The sequence below is a fragment of the Zonotrichia albicollis genome, chromosome Z (assembly GCF_047830755.1).
Source record: "Zonotrichia albicollis isolate bZonAlb1 chromosome Z, bZonAlb1.hap1, whole genome shotgun sequence".
Lineage (NCBI taxonomy): Eukaryota > Metazoa > Chordata > Aves > Passeriformes > Passerellidae > Zonotrichia > Zonotrichia albicollis.
In genome coordinates, this window is record NC_133860.1 from 55,215,146 (window position 1) to 55,239,715 (window position 24,570).

At 39.6% G+C, this 24,570-nt stretch overlaps 1 protein-coding gene across 1 annotated transcript in view; it reads right to left on the minus strand.

Annotated features, from left to right (window-relative positions):
• Positions 1–10,176: 10,176 nt before the first annotated feature.
• SLC28A3 (solute carrier family 28 member 3) overlaps positions 10,177–24,570 on the minus strand; it is a 57,189-nt gene continuing 42,795 nt past the window's right edge. Inside the window, exons 11-20 of the mRNA XM_074532699.1 lie at positions 22,992–23,072; positions 21,942–22,022; positions 20,817–20,942; positions 20,374–20,504; positions 19,442–19,610; positions 17,628–17,825; positions 14,958–15,039; positions 14,039–14,137; positions 12,084–12,207; positions 10,177–10,581 (exon numbers count right to left, since the gene is read on the minus strand). Coding sequence (XP_074388800.1) covers positions 10,479–10,581; positions 12,084–12,207; positions 14,039–14,137; positions 14,958–15,039; positions 17,628–17,825; positions 19,442–19,610; positions 20,374–20,504; positions 20,817–20,942; positions 21,942–22,022; positions 22,992–23,072 — 1,194 coding nt within the window. The 3' untranslated portion in view covers positions 10,177–10,478. The remainder of the gene's footprint in view (positions 10,582–12,083; positions 12,208–14,038; positions 14,138–14,957; positions 15,040–17,627; positions 17,826–19,441; positions 19,611–20,373; positions 20,505–20,816; positions 20,943–21,941; positions 22,023–22,991; positions 23,073–24,570) is intronic.

Genomic DNA, 24,570 nt, shown 5'->3' on the forward strand with positions numbered 1-24,570 from the left:
CTTCTATTTAAAGTCTAGAATTTCCCTGTTAAAAAAATAGAAGAAATACTATTTAAAATAGAGAAAATACTATTGGTGGATAATATCAACATTTTAGGTTTTTTTCCTTTTGACCATTATTTGAAAAAGTCTTCTTTGGAATCAGTCAGGTTGAGGTTACCAGGAAAAAAAAAGGACCAAATCTGGGTGATGCCTGTGATACCTTAAGTTTTATCTTTCCTGTTTTTCAGATTCTGTGTTGCCTTGGTGTGTAACTCTGAACTTCATATTAAGTGTTAGCAGGTTCTCTTCACAGGGTAGGCAGACAAAACAATCCTTTTCCAGGTTGAGACCAAGGACAACTGCTACAAGCCTCAAGCGCAAAAAGCATAAACAAAAGCATAAACAGTGAATTGAAGAGATCAAACGAGGATGGGACTTCATAACCTGAAGCTGTAATTGGACAATTAACTCCAATATGTAAATAGATCAAAACCTATAAAAGTGTGAGACCCCGTGACTGGTTGTCCATTTTGTGACCATGTTGGGTCCATCTTGGGTGTAGTCCTGGTCAGGCTCTTGTACTGCCCAAGGTGTATCCATTGAGGCCTTTTAATAAATACCTACTATATTCTTTTAGCTCTGTCTAGTCTTCATTCCAGGTCAGCCTCCTAAGGCATCACTAGTAAGAGCAAATCCACCACCCGTCCTGCACTGCTCCCAAGGGCTTCAGTTCATTCTGTTGACAAACACACACACCAGGCTTTATAGAATGACATAAGGAAATATGAAGAAAATGTAATGCAAGAAAGCCAAACCCATCTAGGCTCTTAACAGTACATTGTTGTTGAAGGACTTTGAGCCCTTCAAGTTTTTTGAGCGTGTTTTTTGGATGGTTCCTGAGGAATACGTGCTTATCTTCTATATGCCTTTCTTGAAGTTCCCATTAACAGTCTTAGAACAGAGAGATGAAGAACAGCCCAAAGTCAGTAGCTGCTCTCTCCTGTTGTTAGATGAAACCTTTCACAGTTGGAGTGAAAGTAATGGTGAGACATTCTTATTTAGGTATTGAGAATACTATACCCATCCAATCTCTTTTAAGGAGCCTTTTAAATTCTGTTGAAGCTCTTGCAATGCACTGTGAACAGGTTACTGCTCTGAAAAGTGGATTACTTTGCTGTATTTAGAAGTATTTAAGCTCTTGAATAGTGGTTCTAGTACCTCTGGAAGGCAAGGAAGGTTCATTGTTCTTCCCTCTTCCTTTTAAACAAAGAGTTTGCCAGACATTGCAACAATCAATACTCCAGAAACAAACCATTTACTTGAGTAAATGAGTACATCTCATAAGGATGTCTTGTCATTGTTTTCTCCACAATGAGTTTCCCTCTCCTTTCCAAGGGTACCATTTTCTAGGACTTCTACTCAAGGTTTTGTCATTACTAGTATGTTTGTGTGAACCCTCTCTCCCACAGTGAGATGATTGCTCCTGCTCCCCCTTACCTCTACAAGGCAACTAAGGAGAACTTTATTGTTGCCTGGAATAAAACACGCATCTTTCCCAAACAGGATTAAAATTATTATATATAAGCAAATCCTTAATTGAAAGGCTTTCAAGGTGCACAATATTGCAATATGCACACATAGTGCTTCTGCAATTGTTTTAGGCCTAGTTGATTTGTATACCTAAAAAATATTGTCCAATTAGAAGAACAGTTCACTAGGTAATTTCCCCTGCATTCTGCCCCAATAGAGTTGTTGCAGGGGCTTTCTTGTTTTGTCTTTTAAGTTCTAGTGGAAAACAAAGTGTCCTTGCTAGTCTAAAAAGCAAGACTAAGCAGAATCCAAGAAGAATTCCATTTTATCTTAGAAAGTGCAGTTACTATGTTAAAGTGACAAACAGTTAGAAACTATACAGCTACACATTAAAATCTTCAAAACTACAGATATACACAAAATGCTAAAATCTTTAGGCATCAATATCAGCTTGCAAAAGGCCTTATTGTGTCCAGCAAATCTGAAGGCAGAGGACAAGTTGAGAGGTGCACTGGTGGTGGGGATTACAATAAAATAGACTTTGGAAAAATTATTGCTGTTGCTATTCTAGGCCATGCAAAATTTTTAGAAACCTTTAGCCCCGTATTACCTGCAGGTAAAGAGAATGAGGATTTTTTAGCAGGACACACAACCGCCCTCTTCACACCTCCATCTTCTGTGATGGAGAATTTAAATTTTATGTATTCCATAATACATTCATTCTACTACTTTCTCTAAGGTTACTACAGACAGGCACTAAACACCCTTCACCAGAACCCACAATGGTAGTAAGAAATGTAGGGCAATCAGCACACATCATTTTAGGAAAAGATGACCTTCAGGAATGCCTGTGTGGCAGTCCAGGAAGTGGAGCTGTAAGGTGCCCAAAATGGCCCCTTAAAAGCAAACTGCATTAGGCAAAGCATATCACATTTTTATATGAAAAAAAAAAAATCCGGAAAGCAGGGTAAAAAAACAGTACATTTTGAGCAACAAAAACCCCAAGGGGACCACACAATAAGTAAAAGGGCTACATGTATCCCTACCTATTTTCTGGGGAAGATGTTTTGCTGGGTGTCTTCTGCCATCTAGTGACCCAACAAAGGAAAAATTCCAACATTCCCGTGGTGGTGCATGAAATCAAAATAAAGGCAATCAAAATTAACAGGTACAGAAAGCAAGATGGGAAGAGTGCTTCTGTAAAACCATAGAATGATCAGAGTAAAAAAGGAAGAAGGGAGGGAAGCAAGATGCTTGGGAATTCAACAGCTACCTGGGAAAGGAAGTCACTCTGGGCTCTGCTGTGGTTCTGTTACGGCAGTTAAGTAGCATAGGGGGCAAAGTGATTGTTATGGGGAGATCTCTTGTTTTTCCTACATCTGGTTTCAGGTGAATCCAGGTGCCACAATCACTTATGAATGGAAAATGTGCATAGTACAGAGGGTACCTTAGCTGACTTCAGCCGAGCAGTCTGCAAGAATAGCACACAGCTGCAAGGATCAGTTCCTTTTCTGAAACACCTGAGCATGGTTGTTCAAAAAACTGTACAGGGTGAATGTCTTCCATGTGGTATTCCTGGACTGAAAATAGAGAAAGTCTTTTTTTAGTGGCTCTTTGGGGAAATACCTTTAACAAAAAAAAAGTATTCCAAATAAAGACACAAGATACTTCAGACTTTTCGTATGTAATAATTATTGTAATATGGCCACATAGCCAGCTAGAGTCAAATGACAGTTTTGTAAGACAATTTCTGTCAGCATTTAATGAAACTTGGATTATTTAGGGCTATGAACAAGGTGGAAGACAGGTGAGATTTTGTGATGTAGCTAATTGTTTGGTATGGACACCAAATTTGTGTCCTTGCTGTTGCTTGAGCTAAGATGCTGCAGCAGTCTGAGAGTTTTTCTTCAGAGAGAGGAAATAACACTGGTATGAACCTATCCATGGTCTTGTCTCTGAACCAGAAACAACAGCTGTTAGCTCAGGCAAAGTACCCTGCTGGTGAAATTATCTGTTTCATGTATAAGAGACAGAAATGTAGTGTGTAATATATAGTTTCTCCTTGTTTTCCAGCATAGAATCAGGCAGATGGATTTCCTGGGTGTATAATCCCACATCTGCAAAATTCCACTCTCATTTCTGATAACGACTTTTGTTTTAACACGACTTACAGCAATACACGCTGCTTCATTTTACAGTCAGGAGCAGAGATGAGAAACTTTCCCAAGTGAATCTGGGGTACAAAACTCACAAGTGGACACAAATTCAGCTTTATTATATTAGGTATAGGCCTATTCTCCCTAACATGGGGATTCCAAACATTGTAATGCAATTGGTGTTGAGGTAGGAACACCTCCCTGGCAAGTGGAAAACAAGTTAACAGGAAAACCCAAATTTGATATTTCTTACCTGTGTTTAATTCTGGTAACAAGCAAGATTTTGCATATAAAATTTCAAAATTTGCTCATTTCATCTAGACAAATGTGATCCTTAGATGGCATCTATATTTGCTGTCAGGTAGCAAGCAGATTGTCATGTAGGGTGCTCCCATCTCCCTCATATTTCTAGCCACCTGACATCAAAGACATCAATCAATATAGCAAAAATTAAATCTGGCAACCATGGCAACACATGTATTCTGATCAATATCTTATGATGTAATGCACTGGTTGCTACAGTGAATCCCTATGCTGCAGAATACCGTAGCAACAAGAAAATGCTTTGATTTCCCCACCCCGTCTAGAAAACCATTAAGATCCAAAGAGTGAACTGGTTTTCACCAGTTATATTTTCTAGTTTTGCATTCTCATGCTTCAGATGCATAGCTTCACAAAGCAAAACAGAAGCATACCTATAGCTGTACACATACAATACACAATATTTTATGAAGTACTTTCATTGGGGAAACAACTCCTGTCTGATTTATGTTGTCATAAGTGTATGATAACTCCAGCTTCAGTGAAGATCCACCAAGTTTAGACTCACACAAATGAGAAGAGAATTTGAGTCATCCTCTCATATATGAAAGTTTTGTGACCTGATGCTTATTTTATGTTGATACCAGAAAACAGCCTGTGGTTGCAGCAGACCTAAATATTTTGTGGGTCTGCTTGCAGAGTTGAGATAGGTTCACATGGATGAACTGTGGCCACAATTGTCACACGCCTGCTGCTCCCAGGGCAAATCCAGCTGTGCTGGTGACTGCAAAGAGGGCTGGGTCCCCATGCCATGTACCTCACGAGGACATGGAGCTTCCCTTGCCCTGCACCGATGCCCTTGACACACATTTGTCTCCTACAACAGCTGGTAAGGCTGAGGTTCACAGACACCTTCACATCTCTATGGCAATGCTAAGCATTTAATGAAAGCTGTTTGTAGTCGAAATTTGGAAGTCTGTCAGTAATCTACATACTCAACTTCTAGCACCAATGAATTTATGGCACTGTACAGAGAGAAGCAGACTGACTGCTGCATAGCAAAAAGTTTCAATCTGTAGAAGAACAGGGATTAATATTCTCTATCTTTGGCATCTTACCTCATTCTATTCATGACTTTTGTAAGAAACAGGTGGTACTTTGGAGAACACTGATTTGGCTTCATAACTTGCTGTGTATAACATGCCTCTTCGACTGTGTCCTTGTTTTGGCTAGGATATTTCTCTTCCCAGCAGGTGATAAAGTGCAGTATTTTGGCTTTAGGATGAAAATGATAACACACTGATGTTTTAGTTGTTTTTAAGAAGTGCTTACTCTAAGTCAAGGACTTTAGCTTTTTTTATCACCCCAACAGTGAAGAGGCTGGGAGGGAGCACAAGAATTTGGAAGAAAGCAGTCCTGCTTCCAGACAGGAGAGAGTTCATTTTTGCTGTAGCCAGAAGAGGGTGTGTCCAGGACCTGGTGGTTACTCTATACCAACTTACTCTGTACCACCTCGTTATTTTATACCACCTCGCATGACTGCTGAGGGACAGAGGAAGGGAGTCTCTGATGAGGTGTTGAGTAAGTGTGGGAGTAAGTGAGGAGCAGTAGGGTAATGCTGATTTCCACACAGAGGGAAAAGTTGGGTGGTTCTGCTTTTGACACTGATGGAGCAGTTGGGGTAGTGTACCTGCACGCAGGTTGAGCTCTGTAGTAATGGTATTTTTGCACGGGAATCACTTCCTCCTTTCGTACATTTTTGCTCTTCATATTGCTGCTGTTACTGTTTGTTTTCTTATCTCATTGCTGTTTCCAGTAAGTTGCTTTTATCTCAACTGTGATCTTCACCTTTTGTGCCTCCAATTCTCTTCAGCCACTCGCAGGGGGAAGGGGGAGCAGGAGGGGAAGCAAGCAATTTGTGGTGTGTTTTGGAGGGTCTCAGTGAGAGCACTACATTGGGGAATACCATTCCTGAACCATGAGCCACACACAGAGCCAGAACAACTGACTCAAGCTGTTTGAAAGGTTATTCCATGTCATATGGTGTCTCGCTCAGTTTACAAACTGGGGGGAAGGCTGGCTGGGGGCTGCAGGCTAGGGACTGAGTAGCCACTAGTCAGTGCATAGAAAACAATTGCCTTATGTGTTACTTCTTCTGTATTACTTCTTCTTCTTCTTCTTCTTCTTCTTATTATTATTATTATTATTATTATTATTATTATTACTGCCTAAAGCTGTCTTTACCTCAACCCACAATTTTTACCTTTTTTTTGCTTTGAATTCTCTTCCCTGTCCCAGGTTGCAGCAGAGAATGAACAGGTGACTGGGTGTTGTTTAGCTGCCTGCCAGTTAAATCAAAACATATAGTCAACTACTCACTTGTTCAAAAAGGTACATAGGTTGCAATGGCTGCTGTGATATGTAGAATTGGAAAAAGGTTGTTTCTGAAATGTTCTTGTTTTTTCCATCTGCCCCTTATCTTAGCCAATTAAAATAGAAATATTCATGTTACCTGCCAGACATCCCTAATTTACATATTTCAGTACTTTTCTAAATTGGGTCGAGAGAGAACTCAGTCTTACTTTAAGGGTAATTTTCATTGATGGTACATGTTCTGAGCATGATAAAGGCTATACAGTAGATTTCCTGGAACTGTTGCACACAAAACTGCGTAAGTTTTCCTGGAATTATTACCAGTGACTTTTAGTGACTAACATCCTGTGAAAGCTACAGCACAAAGCTATTAGGTATGTACTGACATCCAGTGGGTAGCTTGTGAGGGTGAGAAATTGAGTCATGACACTAATGCTTCATTCACTTGTCACCTTCATTAGTTCCATCCTATTGTGCACTGCCATTCTGATAATTTTAAAGGAAGTTAATCTCCATTTTTGCAAGACCTTTGAAGCAGAGCTACCTCCACATAGACTTCATTATTTATGAATTGACAAAATATTCATTTCTATCTTAGAGCTTATAGGTGTAGTGTGTGCTGGGTTTGTGAGGCCAGGTTTGGGTAGTGGAGGAGGAGAGGGAAGTATGCTACAGGGTGGCTTCTTTGAGAAATTACTGGAAGCTTCCTTCATGTCCAATGGAGCCAATGCCAGCTGGCTCAGAGGGGGACTTGCCACTGACCAAAGCCAAGCCCATCAATGACAGTGGTAGTGCCTCTGTGATGACTATCTAAGGGATGGGAAAGAATCTCAAACAGATGAGATTCTTCTCCCAGGCAAAAGAGAAGAATGAGAAAATGAGAAGATAAGTCTCCCAGGTCCGTGGAGAAGAAGGGCCAGGAGCTGGTCCAGATAGAGAGCTGAGATTCCCCAGCAGCCCATGGTGCTGCCCAGGGTGAGGCAGCTGTGCCCCTGCAGCCCAGGGATGTCCATGGGGACACAGAGATCCACCTGCAGCATGCAGAAAAGACCCACCCAAGACCAAGTGGTTGCTCAAAGGAAGCTGTGATCCTGTGGGAAGCCCATATTGGAGGGCTCCTGGCAAGATCCATGGCCCCATGGAAAGAGGAGTTGATGCTGGAGCAGGGTCCTGGTAGGCATGTGGAGAGAGGAGCCCACACTGGAGCAGGTTTGCTGGCAGGACATATGATCCTGTTTGTTGGGGACTAACAATGAAACAGCCTGTTCCTGAAGGGCTGCACCCCATGGAAGAGTCACATGCTAGAGCAGTTAATGAAAAACTGCAGCCCATGGAAGGACTCAAAGGACTCACATTGGAGAAGTTTGTGGAGGATTGTCTGCTACAGTAAGGATTCCACAGTGGAACAGGGGAGGACTGTGAGGATTCCTCTTCCTGAAGAAGAAAGGGTAGAGACATGTGATGAACTCACCACAATCCCAATTCTTCATTACTGTGGTCTGCTGGGTGGTGGGGATGGAGGCAGAGAAAATCACAAGTAAAACTGATCACAAGGCACAGAGGGAGGTCAGGGAGAGTGTTTTTAAGATTTGGTTTTGTTTCTCTGTATCCTACTCTGAACTGATCAATAATCTAAATGAATCTTCCCCAAGAGGAGTCAGTTTTGCCTATGATGGTACTTGGTGAGTGATCTCTCCCTGTCCTTATCCCAAGCCTTTGGACCTTTCATTGGATATTCTTTCACCTGTACAGCAGAAGAGAAGAATAGAGCAACTTTAGTGGCACCTGGCATCCATCTCACCACAAGGTCAACCCATCACATGTGCTAGCAAGCATTTGATTAAATCAAATGTTTTTTTTGAGGTCCGTGATGCAGATTTGTTGCTGCTGGTATTGTCAGAAATGTGTTCCTGGGCACTGATAGTTCAGGGTCCAAGCTGCCAGGGTAACTCCAAGCTGGTGAACTGCACTATTTTGCTTTTTTTGTTGAGAGAAACACAAAGAGTTCTACACTGGACTCCTAGCACCATCAGAAGGACAGAGAGAAAATAGTCACCAGAACACAAGATGGTACTTGATAGCAATTCCCTCCTGCTTTCACTGCTGTTTTTGCTACACTTAAGATGTAATGTCCCACATATATTGTCTTTAGATCAAGCCATCATCAAACCAGGCGGTTTGAGCAGGTGTAGAGAACTATCATATATATTCTGCAAAAATTGCCTTCCATCTAATCCATCTATAGAGGAGTCTTAAAAAGGAAAAGAAAAACACCACATCTCTTCTGTGGGAGGAAGTCTTCAGCTCTATGAAAAGCTTTTTTAGCAGCTTATACACGATTGTATTTACTAGTCCAAGCAGCCCTTTTACCCAGCATACAATTGTGAAATGGAAAGAGCAGCCATTTCAAAAGACTGATATTAAATAGGACATGGTAGGGAGTAGCAAAGAAGAAGAGTGCCTGTGATGGTTTGTAAACAGAGCACATGGGGTGTGCTCTTTTTGACAGCGAGAACTAATGTTTCTGATTAATTTTCTTTGAAATAATATGTTACTTGGCTTCAGACTCTAAACTTACTTGAAATCCAAACTCTGCTCTAACCAGCATGCTGGATAAAACTCATGGACGAAGTCCATGCATTTTCTTTAGGATGGATTCACATTAAATATATGAGCATATATCTGTCCTAATCAGTATTATCAGCATTCTTTAAAACCACTGAAAATTAAGGATGACATTCTTAGGTGGATGAGGCCAAAGAAAAACACCTAACAATATAAAACCAGAGATAAAAAAATCACAAGTAGTAGCAATGCTGACATTTATAACTTTTCTGGGGATTAAGTTAATAAACTGAGCTTTACAGGAAACTAGCACTTTCACAGCAAGTTCAAATAAATACCCCCTGGAAATAACTGTACTGGCAGCTGTCTAAGTTAATGAACTTGGATTTCCTGGAAAGGATTCTGCAGTAATTAATGGAAGCTTGAAAAATTAGTAATTGCTTTTCCTGAATAGACCATCTGCACAATTTTTATTTGCAGAATGTGTCAGAATTTTCCAATGTTCCTGTAATTTAGTTCTGACCTTTATTCCCAAGCCTTTAGCATTAACAACATCATAGGCTAGTAATCACTTTCTCTCCCTACCTCTGCACAGAACTTACCAGTTTTTGAGTCCATTAAAGTTCTGAAGCTTAAAATCATAACACACTTTCTTCTTCAAAGGGATCCTGTGGAGGTGTCCTACATTAAGTTTGCTTGACAGGGAATAGTCATGGTATGGACCTGATTTTTCCTGCATTTGACAGAGGTCAAATGTGTATAAAAGTTCCTTGTTGGTGACTTCATGATCAATTTTCACAATGGTTAAAAACATAGATTTAAAAGCATTAATATAGGAAACTTGGAGGCTGGACATTTTCATTCATATGAGTTAACTGTAGAGAGTGACCAACTTCCTGCACTCTCCTGTGGGCAGAAGGAGGACTGTGGCAGAGTTGCTAGCTCCCAGTTTGGGTGCTTCAGTGGCCAAGCTGATGAGGTAGAACAGGTTTGCAGCTCAGTTCATGTGCAGCTATAGCTGCCTAGGTATTGGTTGGAATATATATATATATGTATATATCTATATATGTGGATGTATAGAATTATGTCTGCACAAAATGCAGATCTCTCTGCAGAAAAGTAATTTCTCTGCATTTTCTTTTGCAGAAAAGTCATTTCTCTTCATGCAGTAAAGACTTCTTTGCCATCAAAAAGAGCAGAAATACTATGAGAAATTGATGGTAACTCTGAATATTATTTCTAGTTCATAGCTATCTGTAAGTGGCAGCCAAATCTTCTGAATCTGATTTTCTTCATGCCTATAGCAATTTAATCTGGCAAATTAGTTAGTTTCGGGGTAGAAATAAAAGCAGGAGACTCAGACATGTTCTTCTATTCTGGTTTGTAGTGGGAGAAGAGTTCTGCAGCAAGAGGTGTCTTCCATTTACGCCAGTTTAATTTATAAATAATTCCAGCCAAGTAGAGGAATTGGGCTGGTAAGAGATGAAAAATAAAGATTGCATGGGGAAAATTCACACTCATTGTAGTAAAGCAATTTTTTTTTATTTCCTGTCTTCCAAGGAACTCAGTTCTTATTTATGATCAATCCTGTCAAAAAGATTCAAACTTAACCTAAGTGCAATGAAAAGCAGGTTGACCGAGTATTTGGCAACACACTTTCCAGGAATTGAGACTGTAGTTTCCTCTGGGAAAGATCTCCTCCGAATGATTTGCACTGGGGGAGAAATAAAGCAGAAATCAGATAAAACTCCTTTTCACAGAATCACAGAATTTTGTCATGAGAATCTCTCTCTGCAGTATATGTATATACACACACACACGTACATGGCAACACACACTTTCTCCAAAGCAACTTTAGATGTGTTAAAATTTTCATGAGAAACAAAATAGAGAGATGACTTTCCCAACTCCAGCCAAGTGCCACATCCAGATGTTCTGCCTTTCTATCAGGATAACTTTTGGTTTTTTGTAGCAAGTCCCCATGCCTCTGGTACATCTACCTAGATAACTGAAATGATTGAGTCCTTCCTTTCCCTATTCAATATTTTTACATTTTCAAAGCATCTGCTTAACACTGATTCTGCTAAAAATGGAGCAGGTTCTTGTCTTTGTAGCAACATGGTAGACCTGAAATTAGTGTTATGAGGAAAAGTTGTAGTAATGAAGAAATAACAATGATTGAATGTACCCAGACATGATATCTGTTGGGTGAGTTCTTCTATTTTCAATAGCAAGAAAAAAGGATGAAATAAGAACGTTTATTTCTAAAGTAATTAGTTTTGAAAATAGAAAAAAAAGGAGAAAAAAGAAAAAAAGGAAGCATACTAGGACAATTTGAAATGTTTTTGCCGTAACCTAAATACACAGACCTTTGGTTCTTTGTGAGATAGTGCTAGGTATATCTGAATATATTCCTTTTTTAGTATCAGTATTTCTTTCTACTCTGCCTTGGATAGAGAGTTGTGAAATACAATTTATCTTGAAATATTTTTCTACTTTAAATGCATGTAAAGTTTTCAGCATAAACAAGCCTGATTATTATTATCTTTAGTCACATTATAGACAGAAGAGGGAAGGAAGGGAAAGGCTCCTGACTTTTTTTCAGCTATTGCTAACCTCAAATACTAGGTTAACTTTATATTAGTTCAAATATTTGATTTATTTGCTTGTTAGTGTTTGAGATAAACCAAGAATCATTGAGGGCCAGCTCCTGGCCCTGCACAGAGCATAATCTCCAAGAGTCTGAGAGCATTGTCCAAATGCTCCTTGAACTCCGTCAGGCTGGTGCTGTGACCATTTCACTGGGGATGCTGTTCTGTGCCCAAACACCCTCTGGGGGAAGAACCTCTTTCTAATACTCAACCTAACCCTCCCCTGACACAGCTTCAGGCCATTCCCTCAGGTCCTGTAACTGGTCACCAAAGAGGAGAGATCAGTGCTTGACCCTCCTCTCATGAGGAGAAAATTTCAAAATTCAAAGATATTTTGAATTTTCTGTTGATTCTGCAGGTGTTTGTCATACAATGGAAAAACGCCCCAGAAGAGGAAGACAATTCAAAAGCACTAAAATAGCCATTCCTCTAAAAGACACTAGTTCACTGAAAGCAGATGCCTAAGAAAAAAAGCCAAATACAAAAAATAAAAATAACATTAGGTTTTCAGAGAAGATATGAGCTTCCTAAATTTTACTCCCAGAGGATAAAGGGTTCTCAATACCTGGTGAAGAGTTGCTGGCAGCATTCAACTAGCTCTGTGCTGTTGGCAGGGAAATCTGTGAAGTTGGAAGCATTTCCTAATAAGATGTGGCAAGGAACTTCCAGACTAGGGACAGTCAGCATTCCTGTGAAGTAAGTTACAATTTTCTTAATGAATAATGAAGACGAAGATAAGATTTGAGAATGTGAGTCATGAAGCCATGATCAAACAAACCATTCTGTCTGACGCAAAATCACCATTTGAGGTGGTTATGTAAAGGTACAAGGTCAAAACCTTTGAACTGCAGGACTTCTCATCTGAATCATTTTTAAAAACTGAATTAAGTAGCAACTACAACAGTTTATCTACTTTTTATATGTAGGAATTAAAGTACAGCAATGGCTACACACTTGGATACATTTTGGTTTTCTGCCTCCTTTAATGATATTAATGTTGTGTAGTAATGCCTTTCTCATTGCTGGGTCAGTGTGTTTTCATTAACTAAGATGAAGTTATGCTGTATTTATAGAAGTGCAAGTAAATACAGAACTTCTTATTTTGTTTTAAATTGAGTTTGCTTTGCTACATATTCTTTAAAATTTCCTACTAATACTAATGTCATCAGTCACTGGAATAATGGAAACACAAAAGTATGAAAGTGGTAGCTCCTTCTATATGTAATGTTGTAGAACTTAGACATGTTTTTAATACATTCTTATCTTAACTGGGATAATAGAAATTGCTTGGCTTTTCTACTTTCTCCTGAGCATAAGAAAAGCATTTGCCGTGGCAGGAGTGGGTGGAATGCAATTTTCATTCCAAAGCAGATTCTATTACTTTAGAGAGATTTTCTCAGTGGCTGTTCACAATATTATTCTTAAGATCAGTATTGTGAAATGACATATTTTTGTAGAGCTTCCTGGTTCCTCAGTTATGCAGAGTAGTGTCATGTATTAAAATATTATGGACGGCTATGAGACTAATGTTATTTCAAGTTTGTTCTGTAGCCTTCAGAAAATGGTGTGGGTTCATCTTTAAAATCTCAATGTTTCTGTTGCTACCATGAAGACCAAGGCATAGAGAAGTTGGGGTAGAAACAGACATAGTGGTTTTAGCTACACAAAATACCAAGATCTTTCTTCACTGTTGAAATATGAGTCCTTTAACCTTCATCATTCCATGTCATACCAATTTTGTATACCACATGCTCAGGAAAGAGAGCTGGAAAAGGGATTGTGAAATACTGAGGATAAATTTATAATCTACTGAAACATATCAATGAATTAATCTTCTGAATAATTTCTTTGTTCTTTTTCATTTACTCCCTTAAATGTCTGTTGTATTGTGACTTTTCACTCAAATTAAAGCTGAAGTTTTGAAAATAATGATCAGCTGTGGAGTCCCATTTTAGGACCATTTCACAAGCCTAAGTGCTCTGTGGAAATATTATCCCCTCAAAATATTCACTTAACTTTATGACAAAGAGTTGTTCTCCTTTGCTTACTCTTTTACACTCTTTCATTTCATTTTCCTGTTTCTTTTCCAAATTTAGCTCAAAACTTTCCAAAATTGGTTCTCTATTCCTGTATCTAGTGGTGCAGAGGAGGGATCGCAATTCATCTACAAATTGCTTTGATTATGAGTCACATGTTCTGCACAGACAAATAAATCAACAAAAAAAACCCACAAAACAACAGCAACAACAACAAAACCAACAAAAAACCAAAAAACTCCCCCATTAAAACACCATACCCCTCTCCTAAAAACACAGACATAATAGAAGAACTGAAATATTTACATCTTTTCAAATTCTAGTTTTCAAGAAACTTTTGTCTCATATCAACTTTTAATCCTGCCGAGCAAAAAAAACCTTGTGTCTGAGTGACTGAGGCAGCCTAGGAGGATATAGTATGGTGCTGGTGCAGTGCCCCCTGGTGGCCACTGGCCGTAGGGGACACCAAACCTGAGCACTGTACCTGCCACACAGGCCGTCATGAAACAGGCCACCGTTCCTGCAATCATCGCTCTGAAAGCACCGTCGGCTATTTCCTTCTTTTTTGAGGGAGCAATGCTTGCTAGAAGAAATACAAAGTGTATGTCAAACAGAAATATATATATAAGGAAGATGAATCTACCAGCTTCTGCCCCTGCAGGAGTAATTTCCCACCCTGCAGTTTAAACTAAGGGAAACATGGAGGAAAAATGGGACATTTTTTAGTGGGTTGTTTGAAGGCCAAGTGTTGGCTTTCTCTGTTAAGAGGATTGCTTATATTTAAAGTTGTAACTTTTGTTTTCTTTGGCAGCTTGCACGTCAGTGCTGAATGATTGAGCCCTTCAAAAGAGTCTGGCCCCATAGCTGGGTTTTGCTGCTCTACGCTGCCCCACTGCTGAGCCCACTGTGGCTCCAGGGCAAAGATGACTGCCAGCAATTCTGGCTGCTTGGTGAGGAACTCACATGGTTTTTCAATTTTTCTTTTTTCACTGAGATCTGAAAACCTTCTTTAAAAATTCTTTCCCTGTAAGCTTACTGCAGATATGTGATATTTTTACAGAAAATAACCAAATTCATCTGTCACACCAGCATGCTATGGAGTTGACCTGCTCCTCCTGAAGCTCATGGGCAATAGTGGCTCAGGTTCATGTCTGAGGTCTAAAGAGGGAAGGCTATGAGAAGGGCTTGGTTCCTTCCCCTTGTCTTCAGCACCTCTCCCAGTACTTCCCACCAAATCCTGTATCCCCTCTCTGGGTGCCCTTACATTCACAACTGAGGGCTAGGTTTTGGCAGAGCAGCTGCTCAGCCCCTAATACTGCTAAGCTCCACCCATAGCCTGTTCCTTTTGGTGCTTTCTTTGGGATTTGCTCAACAAACAAAGTGTCTGTGAGAGTGGTTCTTACTCAGGCCTCCTATTACCAGTCCCAGGGAGCCGAAGTTGGCAAATCCACAGAGAGCATAGGTGGCAATGACTTCAGAGCGAACCTGAAAAACAAAGACACACCCTCTGAGCGGTTTGAAACAGTTCATTGTGATTTAAAGGTCTAAAAACATGGCACTATGGCTCTGAGTACAAAAATAACTGCTTTGCTTGGTTGCTGCCCAAGGTGTGGCTTTCAGAAAGGTAGACTTGTTCCCTTGTTAAATGTCACAGGCTTTTATACCCACTGCCCATGTGAGGACTGACAAACTATGCAATGATTTTATCTTTCACATATATTGTTGTGCCTTTTTGAAGTGAGTAGTAGTAATTAAAGACAAAGAAATCTTATCTTACTAGTGGCAATTTAACTGCTGTTTTCTGAAAGTATGAGTCAGAGAGCAATAACTCAACTTGTTTTTCACAGCTGGATGCCTCTATAAAACTCTTTTGAAACCTCAAGTTTTGGTATGTATCCCTGAATTCTTTGACCCTGAAGAAGCAGAGGGCTCTATACAAAGCTACTTTGTGCATTCTCCACCCCATGCAAAGAAGACAAATTGGTCACCTAGGAAGCGCGTGTTGAAAGGCAGAGATTGACATTATGAATTTGGAATCCCCATTAACAGCTTATTTCTGTACTGACTTCTGCCACCTTTCTCCCCTTGGGTAACACCAACTAAGCCTGGACGTCAGAGTAGATACAAGGCTGGCCTTTGCCTCCACGGAGGGACCATTCACAGGACACAAAATGGTCCTTTAGGTGAAATCAGAAGGCTTGCAAGGTTTGGCTACAAACCTTGCAAGCCTTCAGATAAATGTAGTTCAAACATTTTGAGAAAGGAGGCAACATATCTCAGCAAATGGATTTTTGTCCCCCTGGCAACTCCGAATTCCTATTTACTGTGGTTTAGGTTAAAATGAGTGAGTGTTCTAGCAGGTTTCCTGTTTATTAGAAGTTCCTCTGGTTTAATTCCTCTTTTATGAACATCAATTTGTAGATACTTTCAATCAATCTGTACAAATGCAGGAAAATGTTTTTCAAGTACCCACTCTACCAGCTTTTCCTAGAAAAAGCTCTGTGTACCCTGCTTTCATTTGCACTCTCCTAGCTCTGAAAACAGGAAGCCATGTAATTAATGACTCAGGTGAAGACACTTGTTTGCTCAGTCTGAGAGAATATCTGTGTGCGGATGAATTAGAGAGCTCTGAAGCTGAAGGGAAATTAAAAACAGATGCCAAGCACACCTTCACCTGAACTGTTGTGCTGTAATTATAATGGTTTTCAGCCAATTTTTACCAGCATTATGAATTAAAATTGTTTATGTTTCTCAGAGCTTTTACTATGGAAGTTAATATAGCTCCTTATAGGTATTAGAAGTGAATGTGAAAGTCCTATATGACATCTTATGCAGGAAAAAAAAAGTTAAATAGAGTTCCTAAGATCTGTCTTTTAAGGCTGCATTACATACTAAAATAAACCCTTATTCACTCATGCAGGAATTCAGTGTCATTCATTTAGTAGAAGGAAGCACAGTTATAGCAGGGCACATCAAAGATCATTCTAGCCCAGAGTTCTATTGCCAGGAATTCCAGGAACACTGGTAATGGATGCTCAGACAAGGATGTGAACATTTGATCGGACCGCCTGGCTTTCTACTTCCACGTGTGAATTATCTTCTGGTAATTGGGAATGCAAACGATCAAGAATTTGTTTTTTGTTTTTAATGTAAGAGATGTCCACAGCATCCCATCTGATTCAAAGAATCATGTAAGTGCTGTACAAAATACTTTCTAATCTAAAGGGTTTCTTTACAGTGACAATCTGTCTTGGTTTAAGAAAGAAGGGTCAATGGATGCATAAAGTTGGATATCATGGTTTTTGTTGCCTGTGCTCAGGAGGAATTCAGCATGGGCCATATGTGTGAATGCCAGATAGTAGAGCAGTCATGTCCACAAAAGTCAGCTTTGATCACTGAATGACCTTTGGCCCCATGCACACATGCAAGATGCCCTTAGCATTGTCTTTCTCAGGGTGCTGTAGTAGGAGCTACATGTCTGTTGGGTAAACTGTGAATGAGAGTTGGAACAAGGCTGGAAAGCTTGATTGAGACAGACTGGTTGGACTCAGTGTTGCAAGGGAGGTGTATGGCATGTACTACATGTCTTTTATTACTGCCCTCTGCAGAGGGAACAATAGCCTACAGCAAAGGTGTGCCAGTAATGCCACCTGCTAGAGCTTACTGGATGCTTCTCTTCAAGTTTAATGCTTGGACAAACCTCTGAGGGCAGGAGGATCCTCGAGTTCTTCCTCAGGGTTTTCTTGGGAGAGTAGCTCATAGAGAAGTATTGAGAATCAGGTAAGAAGAAACTTGCCTTGAAGATAGCCTCTGTCTTAAGAGTGGTGTCCTGTGGGACACTGCATGTTCCCTAAACCCACGCCCTTCTGTCTCTATGCTTGTTCAAGACATCTAGGGCAATGAGAGTCAAGGAACTGCACAGAGCAACGCTGCACTTTCATGACTTAACTCTGTTGCTCAAAGACATATCTTAGAGTAATATGCCACCATTTTATGCCCATATTAAGTAATAAGTCATTTCAACGTTGAAGTATTTGATCAAATAAATCTGTAGGACAGAAAATGTTACTTACTGTCATATACTGTTTCACACCATTAATGTACATGCTTCCACCCTTTTCTCGGTTTTGAATCAGTTTTGAAAGGCGCTCATAAGCCAAAAATTCATTGAAGAAAGTTTTGTAACCTAGTAGTCCACCAACAATGAAACTGTCTTCCCAGTCTACTCCCATCATGAAAGAGAATGGCATGAAGACATAAGCACAAATGTTCTGCAGAATGTATAAGAAAAAGCAGGTCAAAATAAATGTCAGAAAGCAATATCAGACAGTAACTTTTCTAAACTTAAAATAAGGATGGTTTTATTTCAGCAGAGGAAAATTGGCCTTCAATTTTTGCTGCCATGAACTCTGGGAGAGTTTTTAATTGTCAGGCATGCTTGAGTACCTTTTAAAACATTAATCAAGACTCTAGATATAACAAAATATTTATATGTCCCTAATTTTATATGTAAAATAAAACAAAGGTTTCTGTGCCATCTTTTCACTCGGTAATGGCTTCAAAATTGGACACAGTGTTTGACAAAAAGAAGGAAGATTGAACTAAAAGGAGAACTGAGGATTCTAATTCTTCTGCTAGATTAAATCAAATGTGTTAATGAACAAGCCTAATTATCAGGTTATTGGACTCCAACGGCTGTAAACAAAAGAGTTGTCTCTGCATAAAAGCTGTGCATCTGACACAATTAAAACTGTACCTATTTTTCCCTGGCATTATAAGATTTATGCAAATTGAAAAAGTAATCCCATATCACAGTATAGCTTGTTTCTGTATGAGAGAAAATAGCTCCAACTGTGACAGGTTTTGGTCAGATTGTGGTCAGAGAATGTAATGGAGGTCTTAAAGCAGTTACTATTTCTGGCTGGTTTCTCTGCTCAGAGAAGGTTATGCATTAGTGTCTCCCAAGGAAAAATTGACTGCATGCATCATGTCTGTGTGTCTCAATTCCTCGTGAACTATCTGCCTCTCCAAATCTTATACCACCCAGCAGTTATGAAAATACCAGCCCCTGCATGAATCTGCCTAAGGCATGTGTACTTGTGACTCTCCTCAGCTGTGGGTGTCTGGGGTGCAGTGAGAGATCTCTGAAAGACTAGCAGGGTAATAACTTAGTGGTGCTGAAGCCATATCTGTTATGAGTGGCCATTCACTTCAGCAGCACCTTTAACACAAGTAATATCCCTGTTTCTCCCAGGGCTTTTATTAGGGTCTTGCGAAAAAAAAAGGGTCATAACCACTGAAACTAGGTGATTGCATTGGGTCAAAAATGACGTATTGACCTAGGTTCAAACATTTGCTCTGTTGAGTGATTTGGGTATGGTTTCACTTTGTAATTGTATTGAGAACTAACTGATATGGAGTAAGTCTGGTTTCAGGCAAGTCTGGTCCTTCCCCAGTGTACCCATATAAGTGAGCACAGCAAGCATTAAGGGTTTGATGGGACCTTTTGAAGATAAAGGCACTTTTATGTTTAGCTGCAGGAGATGTTAATGGCTTGGCAAGCCTGTAGTTGACAGATGTGCAGCACTGCCAAGTCAGAGAAGGCAAGTGCTAGCCTGCTCTGTATAAACATACCCTGGGAGTTAGCAAGAACACCACAGAGGGAAACAGCAGGTGGACTAATAGAAACAGAAATACTTAAATGGCAACAATTTTGCTTTAACTGTTAAGAAATTGTTCAGACATGCAAATAAAAGATGGATTTTGATCATGTTAAAATACAAAATGAGAACAAGAAACAACAACAAACAAATCACACAAGCACTTAAATTTGAGAAACACATATTATGCATGTATGTCAGCTGCATGAATAACCAGGAGATCATACCTCAAAGGTCAGCTGTGGATAGTCAAACAAGTTGCCCACCCAAGAAAGGGCTGAGTCAAGGAAGCTCAGCAGGGCAAGGAAGGAGATCACGCTCACAGCGATGTTTGCTACCAGCCCGATGGAGGTAGAGGCACCCTGGCTGGCTGCTTCTAGAAGATTCTTTGATTCACTTTGCCAAGGAAGAGAAAATCAGAGTGTGAACATCTTTAAATTCAAGAACAAATAACAGAACTAAAACGTACACGCACTTGATTAGAATTCTAGTACTAAAGCTATCTGTACACTCATAGAGAAAATAATGAAGAGGAATGATGATGTGAAGTAGGCTTTTCCTGTCAATCCTCATGGCAGACACTTGAAGCATATGCTTGTGGTTCCCTGAGGATGAATTCTGGTACATTCAGGTTGAGCAAGATCTCAAAACTGTAGCACTGCTTGTATTAGGCAATGGTCACTGCTCTTCTCCCACACAGCCCTTGCAGAAATGCTTGGGTCATTCAGAAGCAGATCCTTAGAAGCCTTTTTGCTTTGCCTGTCATTGCCAAGAGAAGTGTGCCTGCAGATGGGCAAAATATTTGCTGCTGTTGTGAAATTATTGCTTTGTCTTTGCTTTTTACATGTTTGCATTTGCAGATTCATTACAGAAAAAAGACAATAACATTACAAAAGGGAAAACCTCCTGGCAGGTCACCTCAAGTAGGCATTTCCCTCTTTCTTTGGAGTTTACAGTTTGGCCGAGGTCCTTGACATATGTTACATTGTAATGGGGCACACTCACCTGAATTCATAAATCAACCATTTGCAGCATTTAGTCTTTAATTAATTTCTTGCTTGAACATCTACCACATAATGCTCCTAAAATTTATGTGTGAGCAGTTATTATCCAGACCTCATTTTTGCAGTGGTATTAACTAGTACCTAGATCAGCTTACCTTTTTGCCATTTGTATGCCACTCCTCAGAGTTACCAGGGGCTTTTCAGTTTCAGGCCAGAATAATTTGGAGACAGCTAATGATGCTGGCGCTGACATAACAGAAGCAGTCAGTAGGTGGGAGGAGGAAACCTGGAATTCCAGGTGAAAGAAAGTACTCCATGATAACCATATTATGCACAAACACGTAGGAATGCTATTAATTTTTTTAGTTGTTTGTATGATTTCTCTACAGGACGTCATTAAAAGTTCATATTGCTCATAAGGAAATGAAGAGAATGAGCTGTCAGAAGACCATGGATTTTTGTGGCTAATTCCTTCAGAGACAAAAAAACCCAAACAGTGGGAATGATTGAGGGATACTTTCAAAGCATTGCAGCTGGGTGAAATACTTAAAAGATTTCAATAAACCATTTATTTTCTAGTTCTTTTCCCCTGTCTTACCCCAAAAGAAATATATGCTCCTAAGACACTTCCAGCAATAGTTGAGAATCCTGCTGTCATGACTGCATGGAGTTCAGATTTGGTGATATATGGTAAGTAGGGCCGTACCAGGAGAGGAGACTCTGTCTGGAAGTGAAAAACAAGCACCAAATTAAGAAATCCTTAATAAAAGCCCAAATATTTCTTTTATTAAGGGCAGAAAAATGAATGTCTGAATCATACTTTCTTGGGTATTTTTGACTAGTTAATCCTAGTACTAGCAAGTACTACAATTTCAATAGACTGGGGCTTTTTTATCCCAAGAAAGAGAATGTCTGAAGACAATTCTGGCTGGTTCATTCTGCTGTCTCCCTAAAAAACACAATGAAGCTGCCAAGAAATTCTATTCCAATTCTGAGTGACTTAGGGACAGCCACAGGTCTGAGCACAGATAAGGCTGTTAGTCAAGTGAAACATGCTCCTCTGGCATGTGTGTGAGCACATCCTGGAGGCACTGTCATGCAATGGTGCTACTCTAAATCTTGAAGCAGTGTGATGTTGTGATGCACCGCTGCTAAATATCATGTTAATAGTGCATTTGGGCCTGGATGTTAATTGTGTATTTTCTACATTTCTTCTAATCTTGGGACAGACATTATTGTAAATGTGGGTTTAATACATTTCCCATTAAAGTCGTCTGTTAGATGCTGACCACTCTTTTTGTGAACAAGGCCTTATACTGCTAGCCCTGGATCTTAGTTTTCCTCATTGCCTCTCTCTCCTGCCCTTGCCTGCTTTGTGTGCCATCTCTTCATACCGCTTGCCTTTTCAACCAAAAAAAAACCCCTGAAATTGTTATTTCTTCATAACTTTGGAGTAGTCTAGCAGGGAGATCTATCATCTACATTTATGCTTGAACTTCTCTTGGGAAAACATATTGCTTCCCAAAGCCTTTCCACTGTGCATCACTGCCAATATATGAATACACTGCAATTTTGGAAACCGATCATCAGACTTGATGTAGTGGAACCCTAGCTTTGAAAGAGATTGTTTTTCTTAATACACAACTGTTCAATAAGCAGCATTATTTCCCTAAATTCTGTAATATTGTTACATGTTAGCATGTTTCTGTGTGCTCCAGCTCACCTGTCCCACAAATATGTTACCCGCAGCTACCAGAGACTCAACAGGAGTTGTTCCCATGAAGACATGCATTATCCAACCAACCTAAAATGATTTTAAAAAAAGAAACAAAAATTTGTTCTGCCTGTTCCATGCCTTTCTCCAGTTAACCATATCAATCTAAGAGTTCAGAGACATGTTACAATACTTTCAGAGTTAATGATTTCAGCTTAAAGGTACAGCACATTCATGTAATTGGTACATGCTAAAATAAGACAATGGAGTAGTAATTTAACAGAACTGAAAGTACTCCAGGCTCCTCTGGGCATAAAAATGTTAAACTAAATTAAACAAAGCAGATATTTTGATGTGTTCTTATTACTTATATTCTTGTCCAAAAATACTTGGATCATATGAAAGGAAAAAATGTGAAACAAATTAAGGCTAAAATAGCCTCATTGCAATTTTAGCACACTAATGTCAGCTAGGTGATGTTCGTGACGCCTTTATAACAATCGTGTGAATGTAAAAGGCAAAGAACTTTTATTTTAAGAATATCTTCAAACTAGGTTTAACTACCACCATAGAGGAAGATCTTTTCCCTCATATGACGGGTTTATTGGACAGAGATGACAGAAAGTGGACTTGATCTTTTATTAGTAGAAAGTAGCACAAGACATAGACGCTGACAGAAATGAACACTTAGAGAATGAGGTGAAGAACCTGCTTTGATCTTATCTGGGTATCTGTGATAGGAAAGTATATGCAATTGCTACTGAAATACTTAGCAGAAATCTATTCCCTGTGATTTAATCTCCATCCTGCACTTTAAGGTCTGAGAGAAGGGCAGGCAGAAAGGAAGATTTAAGCAAATATAGCATCTAAGTAACGCTAAAGCTAACCAGGCAAATCTAACAATTAATATGACACAATCAATGAAACCAGACTGAGAGTGCCAATCAAGATTTTGCAATGATAACATTTGGAAATATTTCCAGGCTATGGCTCCTCTGCATGTGTTCAATATATTTCCCCCACCAGCCAAATGAGCATCTAATTGGCAAAAGTGCATACCTTTCCAACAAGCCACTGCATGAATCCAACGTGGTAAAGCATAGACATAACCGTACTGAAGAAAACCACAATTGGCAATACCTGATGACAGAAGACATTGAAGACAGAAGATCATTAAAACTTCTACAGTGGTTTCCTTCCTGACCTTCCTGTTTGTGCTGTAATTAAATAAACTTCATTTATCTGCATAGCTTTCTAACACAACTGTGATTGTTTAGAAACTGTTTATTTAGCTTAGCATAATATACCTGAGTTTATAGCCATGTTTAAGTCAATTTAAACATTTACATCCTTTAAAAAGAATCTATTTAAAGGTATATACTTACTAAATACAAAAAGTGAATATAGGTCTCTCACAGTGGATACTGAAAAACTAACCTACTCTCTGATGAGCCTCACCCACTCTCTGATGGGCTATTAAAAACCACTCTGATTGAGTTTCACCCTGAATAAAACCAATACAACCTGATTCTCAGGTATGTAAAATACACAGGACACCACCACTTTTGTCCTAGTATACCACAAAAAAGAAAAATCTGCCCCCGAAAGGTCCAAAATAGTCAGACAGATTAGTTACAGCTAAAACAGTACCACTGTCATGTGAAAAGGGGAGGCTTCCTAGACCCTTAGTGTGGAGAGACTTATTTGCCCCATAGCATTTAATTTGTCTGTCAGTGTCCCAGGAAAGCCGAGACCCTGGTAGCTGACCAGTTTTTCAGCATCCCTTTAGGGACAACCCTTGCCTGAGCAGTCCTGCTGGATTGGAAAGTGGTTTGACTGTCTTAGAGAAACACACCTCCAGCATGAGGGAGTCCTCTCAGTAGGTTTTGCCGTTTACTAGAGTGTATTACCCACTACCAACTGCCAGCACCCATAAAGGATTCACACTAATAATTTCAGGAGTAACACTCTTATTAATATAAGATTGTGACATGTTAAGGTTAGAAGATTTTTGCTGATTGTAACTGGCTGCAAAAATATACTTGAAGGAATACACAGGTAGGCTCTAATCCCAAGTAAAATATTCAGGGCACATAGACCCTGGTTCTTACAAGTTTACAGGTGTCCCTATGGGGAAGAAGACAGGTTCAGCCCATTGACTGATCCCAGCAGTTAAGATGGAGTTTTCCTTAACTTTCCCCTGTTCTCAACTTACTTATATATTATTTCTTTATGTTTATGTGGAGTTTGAGTGATTCTAGTCATAGATACATTTGTTACTGATTAGCATAAAATTCTCTCCCTTTGCTTTTAAAGATACAGTGAAAAATAATGTAGAGTACATTCCTGCGAGGGTGTTTGTACATCAGGAGAGGTAACTTTGACACGGAGATGTACATTAATATTATTATTAGGCTTTAATGAAGAAAGTTTGTCCAAGGAGAGGGATTTTGCCACTGTTGCTGGCTCAGCAGTGGGACATCTTCCCCTCTTTCCCTGGTATGCTGTTTATAAGCTGGCATGTGGTTTATCAGCTACAAAGTACAACTGACTTCCCTTCCCTGCAACAATTTCCACAGAATCTGGCTGTGTTGCCTCCACTCCACTCCACCTTCCATTCCATTCCCCTCAACAGATG